This window comes from Archocentrus centrarchus, chromosome 7 (assembly GCF_007364275.1).
Source record: "Archocentrus centrarchus isolate MPI-CPG fArcCen1 chromosome 7, fArcCen1, whole genome shotgun sequence".
Lineage (NCBI taxonomy): Eukaryota > Metazoa > Chordata > Actinopteri > Cichliformes > Cichlidae > Archocentrus > Archocentrus centrarchus.
Window position 1 is genome coordinate 24,272,285 of NC_044352.1, and position 15,396 is coordinate 24,287,680.

At 40.8% G+C, this 15,396-nt stretch overlaps 1 protein-coding gene across 5 annotated transcripts in view; it reads left to right on the forward strand.

The window, feature by feature from the left end:
- Positions 1–15,396, forward strand: part of prdm16 (PR domain containing 16) — a 174,190-nt gene that overhangs the window by 137,394 nt on the left and 21,400 nt on the right. For all 5 annotated transcript variants that reach the window (XM_030734103.1, XM_030734106.1, XM_030734104.1 and 2 more), the window contains exon 4: positions 13,316–13,456. In XM_030734103.1, the coding sequence (XP_030589963.1) occupies positions 13,316–13,456 (141 nt within the window). The remainder of the gene's footprint in view (positions 1–13,315; positions 13,457–15,396) is intronic.

Genomic DNA, 15,396 nt, shown 5'->3' on the forward strand with positions numbered 1-15,396 from the left:
TCAGCTCACATGGATTGACTGAAGATTTCTTATGAAGGAAACCAGAATGTTTGGAATTCCAGGTGGAAATGACAGGATAAATTCAGAATACCATCCATTTTATCACATCTGATTAGAAATAAATTATCAGTGATTCAATTACAGTATAAACAAAAAGGCTCATCTTATCATCACAGATATATTACCCCCCCCCCTTCCCCCGGAAAGTGGTTTGCAGTATCTTGAATGTGCACAGATTCGACCACGAGTGATTTACAAACACAAACTCTGGATTCTAAGCTTGTCTTTACTTTAGTAATAAAGCTTAAAACCTGTGTGTCATTTCTCTAGAGATTTATTACAGATTGGACCTTTAAATCATTATATATTAGGGAATCGCTCTGGAATGTGTGAGCAGCAGTGAAATGTTACTGTGCTCTTCGCCTCCTTAACAAAAAAATGCATACTATGTATAATTTTTCAAGCAATACGATAACAGTAAGACCCGGTTGTGGCCTTTTTGTCTTTATTTTTTTGTTTGAGGTCTTGTGTTCGTGCACTGTATCACACAGCTACACTGTGTGAGGTATATTGTTGTGTTTGTTCCCACTGCTGATTGGCCAATTATGCCTGATTGTGTTCCTTTAGGGAAGCATTCTCCAAGAGTTGTTAGTGAATGGCCAAATTATGCCTTAGCTTTTAATGTGACCATGGGGAGCCTCAGACTACTCCAAAAAGTTTTTTGGTCTTTGCAATGCCACAAGTAACTTGTAATGACAGCATTATTAGTCAAAGGATAGTTTGAAAGTCATTGTTATTTGCTGGTGTGATTTTAATGGTGGTTCGGACGCCGTGGGCCGTTTAAGATTTAATGAGAAGTTTCCAGGTGGGAGTTAAAGTTGGGCCTGCGCCCTTTCCTTGTCCCCCATGACTCTTCTATACTGAGCCAAACTGTGTATCAAACAGCCACTGCATTCTGTAGTTCATGTCATTTATTTCTCTGCAATGAAATGAATAATATATTGCTATGAATAATAGATAACTAAACACTACATTTTAGTATAAACACACACATGAAATCCCAGCAGCCAATGCATACTGTAGGTGTCAAGAATCTTAATTGTTGGATGCTCGCTGGCTTTTTTGGTGTTCTGTGTGTGTGTGTGTGTGTGTGTGTGTGTGTGTGTGTGTGTGTGTGGTGTGTGTGTGGTGTGTGTGTGTGTGTGTGTGTGTGTGTGTGTGTGTGTGTGTGCGTTATATGTGCCCTGTTGTAAGTTATGAGCTCTAAAAGAAAAGGATGCAATCTTACATGCCGTAAGCAGTAAAAGCAGTAAGAGAGTGAAATAGTATGTCCTCCTCCAGTCGTCCTCCTCCATCTCCTCCTCACTCCCTCTGTGAGTGAAAATATGTGTGTATGTGTGTGTGTGATTGATGACACTACTAATGGTGTGTCTAAACACTGGCAGCCCAGTTATCTCTTATCTGACAGAGAGGAGAGGGCTCATGTCAGCAACTGCTCTTCCTCCTCATTTATCTCCTCATTTCTTCCTATTGCTGGTTTTTTTTTTTCCTTTCTCAAAAAATCTTACGTGGTGTTAGCTTTTTGCAGTTTGTGATTCCTTAAATTTGTCTGATGGGCACTCTATATCTGTTGTTGTTTGATCTTTTGATAAATCTATTATTCATTATTTAATCTAGAAAATGTTAGGAAATAGGAAATAGTTATCTAGAGTTAGAGGGGGGCATCTTCAAATTGCTTTTATTTAACAAAATCTTGAAGTGACTGATAATTTTATTATTTTTGTGTGTTTCCTGGATCCATCCCTTCAGTTATAAATAGCTTCAAAGGCTCTTTGTGCTGCTGCACTCCGGGCCCCATTTACTCCATGTGCCTCAATCACCCTAATGTGCCTGTTTAGGCATTAGGTTCTCTGAGGGGGGCCCACATCTATCCATCTCTTCCTCCATATATCCCATCATACATTAAAAGGCAGATAACTGACACACTGTTAATATTGTGTCTAACATAAACCAGATGACTGCAGGACCCTTCTGCACCACAGACTGCTGCCAGCAGCTGATTTGACCACTTCCTTCTCTCCTGGGTTAGGGATGCGCGTTCTTAATTAAAAGTTTGATATATGGGCCTCTGGGTGGAGATGCTTGAGCAGGATCCATTACCTGCACACTGGGGCCCACCAGAGAAAGAGTTAGGGCAAAGGTTAAGATGGTGAGATGAGATATCAGCCATGGGGGTATGTTGAGCCTGGTGGTGTTGCATCTTGGGTCAAAATCCAAATTAAGCATTGCAAAGAAAAGAAAGAAGTTGTTCTAGCAGTTTGAGCATGAGGTGGTGGCTGCGGGCGCTAAAGCTAGCACAGAATTCAATGCAGGCCAAGAGGTGCGAACCATGATCTCAATAGCTGTATTGTGTTCACACTTGGACGGGAGCCAGAAAAATCCTGTGAAATATCAGAGTAGAAAGAGGGAGAGAGACGTGTGGAAGTGAAACAATGGTTTACACAACAGTGAAATGGGCCTTTTCCTCTGTTTCTTGCCAGTAGGCCCAACACTCAGAGAGAGAAAGCTTTATTGGCTCTCATGTCCTGGCTAGTCTCAGCCCCTGGTTTGGGGGAGAAGAGGGGAGCGCGGGGCTCTACATGTGTGTAGTGTGACGTAGAAACTAGTGTTGGACGGAGACACACACTCAGCTGCCACACAGAGAGCACTGATGAAAACACACACATTAAATCAATCTGTGGTCAAGATGAGAAAAGCCAGATATTCATCTAATCCTCTATGAGGAGAGTAACACGTCTCATAGCATCATGTATGCCTCTATGACTACAGATAATCTTAGAGGGCATTCTGGGCCTCACAACTGCCTCAAATTTGGTGTGTTTTCACTTTCCTTTCCTTTCATACAACAACGAGGAAGGAAGAGGATTTAAATATATTGAGAGGGGAAGGAGATAACTGTCTGTCACTGACTTATTCTAGCAACAGTTAAATCTGTATATATATATTTTTCAGTTAATTTAATTTTTGCTGGACTTTTTTTTTTGCCTGAATACAATTTGAAAATTACAGAAAAGTATGTTGTAGTATATTCTAGCACCACATGCTGTACTTTACAAGTTTTCAAGTTCACAGCAGTAAGCCAGTGAGTTTATAAGTCAGAACTGTATTTTGTGTTTGTTTTTTCAGTTAGTTTTTTTTTTTACATAATTTGGTTGAGATGGCAGCAGCCCCCCCCCCTCTTTGGTCTGCACAGACAAAGCAATCTGTAAAGAGATGAATAAATCAATGATATTTTTGGCTTTCTCTTTATATGTGGTACTGTGAAACAGTGTCAGGCACTAAAAAGTTTTTAATGTTATACAAAATGCAGTGAACAGAAAACCTTAATGAAATTTGAATGTTTATAAAGTTTGGTTTTTATAACAGCGCAACTTTGCACATTTGGAAAAAGGGTCTGCAGTAGTGCCTAAAGGTACAGCAGTGTCTTTCTGATCTATGGAAAAAAAACAAGTTTTTGTTAAGATGACAATGATCTGCCTGTTGTACTGCTTTGTTTTTTGTTTTTTAGTTTTTTTCTTTGGCTACAAGTTGACTTTGCAAAATGGAGTGTTGTGTTATAGTGACGAGGTTTTTGTTTTTATTAAGTCATTTATTTGTAAATATTTGATTTTAAAGCAAATCTTTTAATCTCAGGTCATCAGACCGAGGAGTAAATCCTGGCTGTACGCTAATGGTGAGAGAAGAAATTGGAGTCTGGTTGTTATAGAAAACCCAAAGTTAAGCTCAGATGGTTCCAATAAGGCCCAGGCCTGCAGCCACACAGGGGTTCTGCCACATGCTGTTCTGGCCAGCTGCTCTGAAATACTTTTTTTTTTCCCTGTGGAGGGGAGGGGGCGCTCGTATCGTGCACAATGCATTTTTGCTGATTTGGGCTCTCAAATTCAAGCTTCCTGCAGAAACCCAGGTTGACTGTAGGCGATGACAATGGTGAGAAGGAGACACAAAATGAAAGCAGAATGTGTGGTTGTCTGTCAGTCTGTTGTGCTCTTTACCTTGACTGCCATTTATCGTCTCCAAGTGTTTGTGTTCATCTCGTCAGCTGTCTTCCAACTCATGATATCAGTACAGACAAGGGCGATGCAACTTCTACAGCGCTGTGTTAAAATGGCTTTCTACCAAAAGTGAAACTTAAAGAAGATGGCTGGAGACATGCGACATCCTCTGCTTTGTGTCAGTCTGCTTTGCTGAGGGTTCGAGGAATGAGGTAGTTGATGGGACAAATGCTGATTTGATACTGAACAGCGACTGAGATGCCGAGGGAAGAGTTCTGTCAGTTCTTCTCGGAATTGTCTGGTTTGGATCACTACAAGCATGCTTATAAATGAACAGATTATCAGTGTGTATCTGCGCTGCTTGTTCTCTGCTTTCATTTCCACTTCATCAGTCTCCACTGTATCATATAAACAAACACTGAGGAAGTTTTATGATTACCATCTGCTAAAAATTTCATCTTTCCAAAGCTTACCTTGGAAGCACTCCTTTATTTAGGTGTTAATAAATAATTGATAGTATTACATGTTCTACAAATGTGTCCTGAACACCACTTCCCTATTTGTGTGCACACAGTTCCAGGAATTGTCCCGTTTTGTGTTTCACTTCCGATGTCAGTCAATAGCATGGAGGTCAAGTTGTGCCAGTGTTGAATGCCAGCTTCCTCTCTCATTATTATTTCTTATTATTCTTGGCATGATGCATATAAGATTTGACTGATTTAGTTGCTTTCTTTTCATTTAAGGAAGCTTTGCTTTATATTACCACCATTAATGTTCTTTAAAAAGAAGAATATGATGAATGTTGATGCACATTATTTGCTTGAAATATGGAGATCTGTCTTTTACCATCCTCATTATAATTCATTTGGCAAACATTTTATCAATATTTTTAAATGTTCATAATGTCATGCTAAAATATAGAGGTTTTTTTTCGTTTGAGGCTGTTGCTACGTTTTTAAATAGAACAAAACATAAAAATTGTGTTTAAAGCATTCCATTATTTAACAATAGATTTTCTTTTTTCTTGATTGCTTATGTCTCAGTGCCAGTAATTAATCTGTCTTATTATATATTATATATTTTCTCTGCTTTTGAGACATAAGCATCAAGAATGCAACACTTCGAACCCAAAAACAAACGAATGAGAACTGAAGACCTCTGAAATAGTAATTCTACATATAAATTTGCCTGACTGTGAGACAAAGGCAACATTAGACACAGTAGTCAATAAACAACCACTTTGCTCAGTATGTGTTCCTTCCAACCAATAAACACGTACTTTGCTAATTCTTCGCCCCTCTTGTTACATATTTGAACAGTTTACTGACTTTGTGCTTTTCTTAAGCCTGTTAACAATTGTTGTATCTCACTTTAAAAAGTTGTAAACATCCTTTATTAAATGTATGATTTCTTTAACAGAGGCTGCTATGAGAAAGCATTTCCTTAGTCTGGCTCTAACTCATTCAGTGTGCGCGCTCCTGTTTGTCACACACATAAGTCTAGTTGTTATCCTTCAAACACCACCGACAGAGTGTGTGACCCTGATGTACTGTTCATATATTTCCCCATTTACGCTGCACCTGTTTCTCTATAATGAGCCAATATATCTGCTCACTAATTGCCCTAAATACATATCATAAAGACCTGCCTATAAAAGGCTGTGCAACAGTAAAACAGACATAGTATGATGGTAACTTCTGTGCACCCACACGAGCACTTATACATATACACGGGACATATCACATGACATAAAACACACATGTACACAGGCAAAAGCCACATACACCTACACACACACACACACACACACACACACACACACACACACATATATATATATATATATATATATAATATATATATATATATATACACACATGGATATGCATTTACAACACATAAGCACACACACACAATCATCCAGCCTTTAACAAGGGGTTGTAATAACACAAAGCCATTTCATTAACAAGGGCCAGCCTGAAAACTCACCTGCCTCTCTTCTTTTAAACATGCACACTTCCTGTTTAAGTTGCTCTAACCTGGCAAACCCTGCACATGGTGACCTGCTCATTTCAGATGAGCTGCAGGATGAGGGTGGGAGACAGTGGCGTGACACAAAAAATAATGTGTAAAATGTGTATATATATATATATATATATATATATATATATATGCAGAGTCTACCAGCTACAAGAAGAATTTACTATAAAGAGAAAAGTTAGAAGGCTGACAGGATCTGGCGTCACCATGATCTGGTGAGTGTGGGAGAAGCCAGGAGCGTGTTTTTCAGTGTCGCACACACACACTCACCACAAATGATAGCTGTGTGATGGTGATTGCAGAGACCGTGATTTAATGGAAGCGAGTTGGTTCATTAGTGAGCAGGTCCACATTCTGACACTCACAACGCACGCAGACACACACGCTCGTGCGCTCACTCACACTACAACCCAGATGGCTTTTACAAGGCCCCAGGCCCTCCCTGGCCTGCCGCCTAGTTTTTAATTATGTCGATGGCCGCCCTGGCCAGATAAAATGGGTCACATTTAACAAGCCTTCACTCACCTTCACACACTCGCACACACCACACATACACTCACACACTGGCACACACTCCCACACCTTGCATACACACATTTTACGAGTGATACAGCTAAAGCGCACACAAAGTACACACACACTTTTTGCAGTGGCATTCACCTGTGCTTTTTGACAGAGACAAACCCTAAAGATGTGATATTCAGCATGCCTCTTACCTCAATAAAATGTGTGTATGCCGTGCAGGCGTGAGTGTGTATGTGTGTGTGGATTTACAGCCTGTTTCCTTTTTAGCTGTCATTAGGCTGCCAGACATGGCTACACAGGTGTACGATTACCAGCATCGGTAATAAGCCTTACACACATACACACACACTCACACATTCACTCTATATTTAAAGGCCCAATCTATACTCACAGTAGGGCTCCTCCTGATGAAATACTTTGACTCTGCCACTGACTCTCTTTGTTTGGACTCAGTGTATTTTCACTGATTTCAAAGTTTGAGTGCTAAGTTATCAAAAATGTGTGCAAGTACATTTATGCGTTTGAGGAGCAGATTTAAATTATATTTGAATGTCACTGCAGTTTAACAAGAACAGTTTCATTCTTGGCTTTTACATTTATTTTTTTGGGGGGCTTTTGTTTGTTTTTTTGTGGGTAGGTGATTTGGTGTTTGTTCGGGAACAGCACATGCATGAAAAGACAGGGAAGATGAGATGCTGTGGTGCTGACAGAATAAGAGAAAAAGAAAATGTGTGGCGTAGAGATGGAGGATGAAATCACTGAAATCAACTCATGCTGTTTAGACATAATGTCTGGTTGAATCTCTGGACTGACTGTTTTTTCTGGTTAAAAGGAATGAGTCATGCTTGACAAATACTGTCAACTTCATTGATCATATTATTCCAGAGCAGCGCTGAAAAGTGCACATTTCTCTGGTTGGTTACACTCTGGTGGATATATCATTTTGAATAAACTAACTTCTGCACTACTCTTTTTGATTTTTTTCTCATATATCAATTTAGCATTTTTTTTAAAACAATTTTGACTTCCATATAATTACTGCTATTTTCTATGGGCTCAAAACACAGTCAGTCAGATGTAGTGTTTGTGAAAAGATGCTCAGAAATGATCTCAATGCTGCTGATTTTTGAGGTTTGTGATTGTTGTTGTAGGAAAGAATCGAGGTGACGCAACAGTGAGGTGACAAGCAAAAACATTTATTATATCTGCTTTTTTTGTATAATTTTAAATACAGACATGAATATATTCGTTATAATAAGTTTATTTGGGCAATAAATTTGATCTATTGCTACAGCTCCCACTCTTTTTAATACATCCACAAATTTAGCATTCTAATTTTACAGATTTATAAATAATAATTTATGCAACCACAGCTGTTAGACTTTTTTTTTTAAATGTACCTCTCTGTTTCTTCTTCCTTCTGGTCTTTTGTTTCTCATTACCAATGTGCATCATCCTCACCCAGCTACAGTCCACTGAAGTTTAATAAAATATGAATAAATTCTTTTATTTTCTCTTCTTCCTTCCTGCTGTAAGAGAAGGTTCACAGGCACAGCCCCTCCTGTGCCTGTCCACCTCTTACCTCCACACCATAAACAGGCACACAAATGTGGACACACTCCTTTAGACCGTTGAGTGATGTGGCAGGGTAGGGTCTTCTCTCCGCAGGCCCCCATCCATCACACACACACGCACACGCACACCCATGTATGAATGAGCACAAACACACTGGAAGCTGTCATGATCTGTACTCCATCAGCCACTTTATTAGCCTGCCTGTTTGTGTGCGTGTGTCTGTGTGTGTGTGCATGTTAGAGGCCTCCCAACTGGAAACAGACCCAGAAAGGACACACACACACACACACACACACACACACACACACACACACACACACACACACACACACACACACACACACACACACACTTCTTTATTTCTTGTTAGTCTTCCTGCAACTTAATTTGTAACACCTCTAACAACCAGCTCCGCAGCCCACTTCACAGCCACTCAATCTGTCACTGCTCTGTTTCTATGACTGTCCTTTTTTCAGGGTAAAGCAGAGTGTATTCATGTGTGTGTCTGCACATAATTCTTACTCTGTATACCTTTTTTATTATTATCTACAATATATTATTATCTATTATATATTTATGCATGTACAGCTCTAGAGAGGGAGATAAAATTTCTACTTTTGCACTTCTGCCGAAAGAGTTTTCATGCCAGGCTGGGCCCCCCTACTCTCTTCAAGAAGAACTGCACCCATCCTCCATACCCTTCTTTTATTCTTATCTTGCTATCCTTCTTTTCTTATATTTTCACCTATACCCTATCTAGATACACCAAGATCAATACTTAAATACAGTCTGCTCCTTGTTCTTTCTTTTCCTCCTAATTTTTTTTCATTTGTTGGCAACCTCCTCGGGATATGAGCGGACGAACCAGCAGAAAGTCAACTAATCTCTGCATGTTTAGACTTTCCATTTCCCACAGCCAGAAAAACCTTCAAGAAAACAAAATCTTTCAGCTAACTTTTGCTGCCTGCTTGATTTCATGGTTCTTTCTTTACTATCTGAACTGATGTGATGCGGTTTGTTGGTCTGAAAAATGGCAAATCATACTGATCACTTGTCTCTTATTCTCTTAAGTATGCAACATTCTAACAACAAACGTTTGTCTATTTTCTGAAAAACAAACAAAAACCCAAATCAAAACAAAGATGGCACATTTTTTAAGTGAGTGAGAAAACTTTTTAGTTCTCTACTACACATGTTAAAAATGCATGCCAAACAAGGGCGTGTTCACACATTGAACACACGTCAGTGTGCAACAGAGCACTAAGATCACACTTCATAAAAATATTCCCTCAGAGACACACAATAACCTAGGAGTTATGTCTCACATGCTTCTATCTCAAGCTCACATCAAAATCACAATCACCACTGCGCTCCGAGCTGCCATTTCCATTTTCTGTCCTCCGTCAAACAGAAATAATATGTACCTTGTCACCAACGTCTACCCGTACAAGCAACTTTCCGCCACTAATTCAGCCCAGTGCAGCACACACATCCGTCAGATATAACTGGCGAAGGAGAGGGCATGCCGAGACAGCCATTAAAGGTTCCTAGCTGTCAAAGGTTCCCCTTTGTGTTGTGAGGAGAGGTATAAGTGTCGTGCTCTTATCAGAGCTTCCTGTGGAGTTTGCTCTGCATCCTGTCCACTTAGAGCTGCTTCTCTTTCAGTGAAGTCTCATTGTGTCTCTGTGCACATGAATGTGTGTGTGTGTGTGTGTGTGTGTGGTGTGTGTGTGTGTGGTGTGTGTGTGTGTGTGTGTGTGTGTGTGTGTGTGTGTGTGTGTGTGTGTGTGTGTGTGTGTGTCAAGTGAGTCATTTTGTAACACTGTTCATAGTATAAGGGTCAAGTTCTGAACTGACTTTCTTAAAATGCTTTCGTTGAGGGTTCGTGCAGTTTATCAGAGAAGTGAATGAATTTATGAAAAAACATAAGAAGTGTGACTGGTTCTTTCTTACCTGCCTTTAAAAATACATTTTTTAGGTTTTAAACACAGTTTTTTGTTTTGTTTTTCACACCAAAAGCTGGATATCCAACTGAAAGTACTGCAACTAAAGTGTCACAGGTGGAACACACAGGCTGTAGACAAGCAAGCAGTTTACCATAAGATCTAAACTACTGTATTCTGATGTACTGTTAAAAGCAACAACCCTGAAATGTTGACAGTAAATCTATATTGATCATGTACATTCAGACAAGTTTAGGAGGTCACGTTTGGAAACAGGAAATCAGTGTTAGAGAGAGTTGCTTAAAACCTGCATTCCCATCTTTTTCACCCTGTTGGTCTTCTTTTTTGCAGTGTTTCCACAACCTAAGATAAACCTAAGTGATAAAATATGATTGCATGAGTTACTGATCACAATGAATACCAAAGTAATAAACAGATGATTTTGCAGTAAACTGTTTAATTTTGAATGGTCTTTAGCAACAGAGCAAAGAGAAGTGAGGACGCAGCAGATCAACAAAGTGTCCTGTAAAGTTAGGATAAAAATAATTAACTCGTTCTCTTTCTGCCAAAAGAACCAGAACGGAAACTGACTGAAAAGATGAAAGCACAGTAATATTGCTACCATGTAGTCAGTGCAAGATGGCTCTGAAAACATGAAAGACTGTTTTCTGACATCATTACAGCTACAGTGTCAGTTTTCTAATCACTGAGAGACGTTTAGGGGAACTCTTTGAGTAGTTTTCTTTCGCTTGCTTTGTTTGGTTGAAATTTGTTCACACGTGGAGCTGATGACTTCCAGCCGGGTTCTCCTCCTCCTCCTCCTCCTCCTCCTCCTCCTCCATGTTACATGTGGATGGAGGGGGTTTGAATGGGTGAAAAAAAAAAGGTAAAGGTAATAAACAAACAATCAGCCGCAAGCTTGTTCTGGCTCTCCTTCTCTGTTGCCCCTCATTTGAAGCCTTATAAATCAGGCTTCCACCCCTAGACAGGGTGTTAGCAGGCCTCCCAGACTACACACATACAAGAACGCACACAGGCCTGCTGCTCATTAAATCTATGATCAGATCTGTGTGTGTGTGTGTGTGTGTGGTGTGTGTGTGTGTGTGTGTGTGTGTGTGTGTGTGGTTTGTGTGTGTGTGTGTGTGTGTGTGTGTGTGGTGTAGGGGGGCTCTGACAGTGTATGAATACAACTATGCTCAACATATAGGCACTGCACATTATTCACATGTGTGTGTCCAAAAAGAAACTAATAACCCCACATACTCTACACCTGGATATCAGCTTTTCTCCATGTGTTCATAAAACACTTAAGATACCTGTTGCAGCTCCCTCGTAACCTCATGACAAGTGCACTTTGACTCCATTGGCAGCAGAAAAGATATCGGGTGGGTGTATTGCTGTGTGTCAGTGCTGCTTTTCACGCATAAATAAAGGCCTGGACTCTGTCAAGCCAAGTGTTCAGACTTTAAAGTGCACAGTGAGGAGACAGTAGCTGTAGATCTGAGGAGTATGTGGAATAAAGATTTTTTCTTTTATTCATCGGCTTGTCCAGGTGACATTATTTCCATTTTTTGCTTCTGATATCTGAGTGCGAATTGTAAGGATGCACGAAGCAGCTGATTTGCATAACAGTCTCTTTCTACACAATCAGGAAGCACATAAGCAGCAGCCACGGCTTTCATTCAGCCTCGCTGAGCGGGGTTTTCAAACACGTTTAGGTTTTTAATAATTTTTTCAGCCGAGGCGTAACGGCACCAGTATTTAAAGAAAGCACAGTTACTGTAGTTACTTGGGAAAACTCACACCTTGGCTTTAAAAATAGCGCGGCACTGCTGTTACATCAAGATGCTGCCTTAACCGTGCGTACATACGTATGGCCTAAACAGTTGCTGTATTCGTACAAACACGCACATGGCAGTTCTTCCCACACCTCCGTCCAGACCCTTTACATATTTACTCACCAGACTTGGCACCTGCACCCCCACCCACAAAAATACACCTTCTGCATGCGTTCGCTCCACAACAAGAACATAACCATTCACACTTTACTTTACTTTACTTTATGTTAAAAAAAACATCAACGTGGCTTTAGAAAAGCAGGCAGTTAGAGAAGTTTTGTGAACCTTGCACATCTAAAAATGTCAGAGGGTTTGTTGGTTCTTCTCCATCACACCTCGATTTCCTTCAGCAGGCATTTGACTGTAATTAGGAGTGCACGGTGTCATGCTAGAAGTCAGCCCTGAACTCAGGCCAGTCTGATTGTTAGTTGTAATTAGAGGAGTTGCTCAGTCTCAGGCCAGTTCTCTCTGGAGGATTCACACAGGCTCAGTATCACATGTAGGACTGGGGGGAAATCGGAGCTTCGATCCCAGTTATGTAGAGAAGAGCTTGGTAGTTTCAGCCAGCTCCAGATTTCCCAGAACCACCCAACTCCACCAAGCACACACAAATTCCCTCAAAGGATTCCAGCATTTTCTGGTCTTTTGTTTTTTTTTTAAATACACTAATTTCTGTCTAAATCTAAACTATGTTTATTTGCAAAGTTGCTGTCGTTCCAAATTTGTTACATTTTACAGTTTACCTTCAGAAATTAGTTGAAAAACAAGGTCCCTTATTTCTCATCGGCAAAACCCATAAAGCGTTGTTAGTCCCTCCTGGTTTTCCCCGTCACTCTTCACTTCACAATGACCCCCTTCTGTTCTTCTGCTCCTCCTCTTCCTGCTTCACACCACTGCCTCCATCCTCCTTCATTCTCTGTGAAAGCGGGTAACATTAAACCCGCTCGTGAGTCTCAGGGGTCTGTAGGGGTTACAAAGGGTGATCAATATGTGCCAGGGAAAGTCTTTAGACAGTGAAAGACACCACAGTTTGTGTACTCCCTCCTCTTTCCTCTTCTTGTTGTCAGGATTGACAAGGTTAGTGCCCTAACACCCACTGACATGTTAGCTCTATGTACCGAAAAGTTGAGTGACATCAAACCGTTCGTAACAGCTTTCTTGCCCCCACCCTACAAATATTTAAACATTAGAACTATACCAACCACATAACCACACTAAACATTATTTGAAAGTACAATTAACACAGGTCAGTTGATTTTGTAGCTTAGAAGAGTCTGGGTGCTTGTTAAGCAAACTGCTTCAGTCTGTTTTTTTTGATATCTAACCTGTTGCTCTCCAACAGGTGGTGGATGACATGGGCAACGTGAAGTTTGCACTGGACACAGGACCGGATGCCACCAGCAGCAGCTGGCTCAAATATGTCCGTTCTGCAACATCATTTGAGGAGCAGAATCTCGCCGCCTGTCATCTCACAGGAGACCAGGTGAGTGACATGGTAACATTCATTCTCCAATCTGTAGTCCAGATATGAAGAAACAGCACCATGGTGTCAGAAATAGGCAGAGATGAGGGCAAGTGGAAGGTTTTCCTTCCAATCCACTAAGAGTAAATACTGGCTTGATGTGTGTGAATGGGTGCCTGTGTGTGAATGTGTGCGGTGTGTGTGTGTGTGTGTGTGTGTGTGTGGCGTGTGTGTGTGTGTGTGTGTGTGTGTGTGTGTGTGTGTGTGTGTGTGTGTGTTTACCATTGTGCTGCAGAAAAGTGTGTCCTGGTAATGACCAAGGAATGACTCTATTGTGAGTCTGTGGCTGGGCAGGTTGCCAGTGCTGTTAAGAACTGAGTCATGTAAAGAGGCTGAAGAATAGTCTGACACTTCTGAGTCCCATTAATAACCGTTATCCAAAGGAGAGTCTTCTTCTGGGGAGGCAGCGGTTTCTCTTTTGCTTCTCGTCAGCCGAACACCACCGCCCCGCTCTCGCTTTCTCTCTGTCTCTCTCTCAATCTAGGCGAGCTGCGTCAGATCCTTTTGGAAAGATGCCCAGCCATTGCATATAAAAACCCCAACTGCTTAAATAGGCCCTAACCCTAACCCCACGCAATGTGTATACCACAACTTACTGCTGCAACATATTAGCATTATTCTCTGTTTCTGTTTATAACACAGAGACTATTTTTCCCCCTAGTTTGCTCTTCTGACTCTTGTCCCAGTTTCTGCAAATTAAATACTGGTGGTGGTACTCTGCTATTACTTAATACACATTTCACTGTCAGTTCAATCTAGACAAATTGCATCCAAAGGAGAACTGAGGATCAAATCTTAAATGAGATGACACCAGAAGTTGGCATAATAGCAATAGCAGCATGACAGTAGCCAGATCCACCCATACGACTTGTCTGTGTGTTTCCACATTCCCGTCACTCTACTCTTATTTGTTTCTAATCCCTGCCTACGCCGTCCTTCCTGACTCCGTCTCTAGCCGCCTGTTCCTAGCTGACTTTGTCTCCTTTCTCTATCCTCATGTCTTGATCTGCCACCTGTCACCCTGTCACACCAAGGGGACAGGCTGGTGTGTCCATTTAAGCTTCAGACATTAAGTCTGACCGATAGAGAGAAAGAGGCTTGGTACCAGCGTCAGAGAGTGAACGCACAGGGGCCTCTGAGATTGACAAGCACCAATTGGCTGGCAACACCAACCCGCCTAATCCTTTTAAGATTTTCACATCAGTGCCCCCCTGCCACTGCCACACAATGTCAAGAAAGAATCAGGGCACCAGAGAAAATTGTGGAGAATTATCGGACCACAAAAAGGCACGTGCACGATTGCTTTTTGATGTGTTTTGCAGTTGTTTGTACTTAGCGAACGGCTTTTGCTTTTGTTTGCTTGCCCAGTTGCTTGGTGTAGTGGCTCGCAGGTACGACCCTATCATTTATTTACAAACACACGCACACACACACAGCCACTCACTGCTAAAATGTATAATTTAAGATACCATTCACTGATTTTTTTTTTTTTTTTTTTATAACTGCATGCACAATGCATGAGTTTATGAAATATGTGCACACCAGGCAAATTCAAATGCAGGCAGTAACCTTTTAAAAAGCAAGAGGAGAAGTTATGGGTTTGTTTGTCATTAATGATGTAAGATGAACAAATGTGTGCATGACTGATCATAATTCAGACATTTGCGGTCTTGTGTGAATTTGGCATCATTTTATATTTGTCTCCATTTCATCAGGTGCTTCCACGAGTTTCATGCAAAGCTTTGTTCTTTTTTTTTTTTTTTTTTTTTTTTTAGCTTTTCTGATAATCCAAACATGAGCTCACTGAGCTCTGTGTAAGCATCTGCAGACAGCTATGTAGTTTGCATTGTTCTCAGGTAAAATTCACACAAACACACATACACATTTCCAGAAACTGCTCT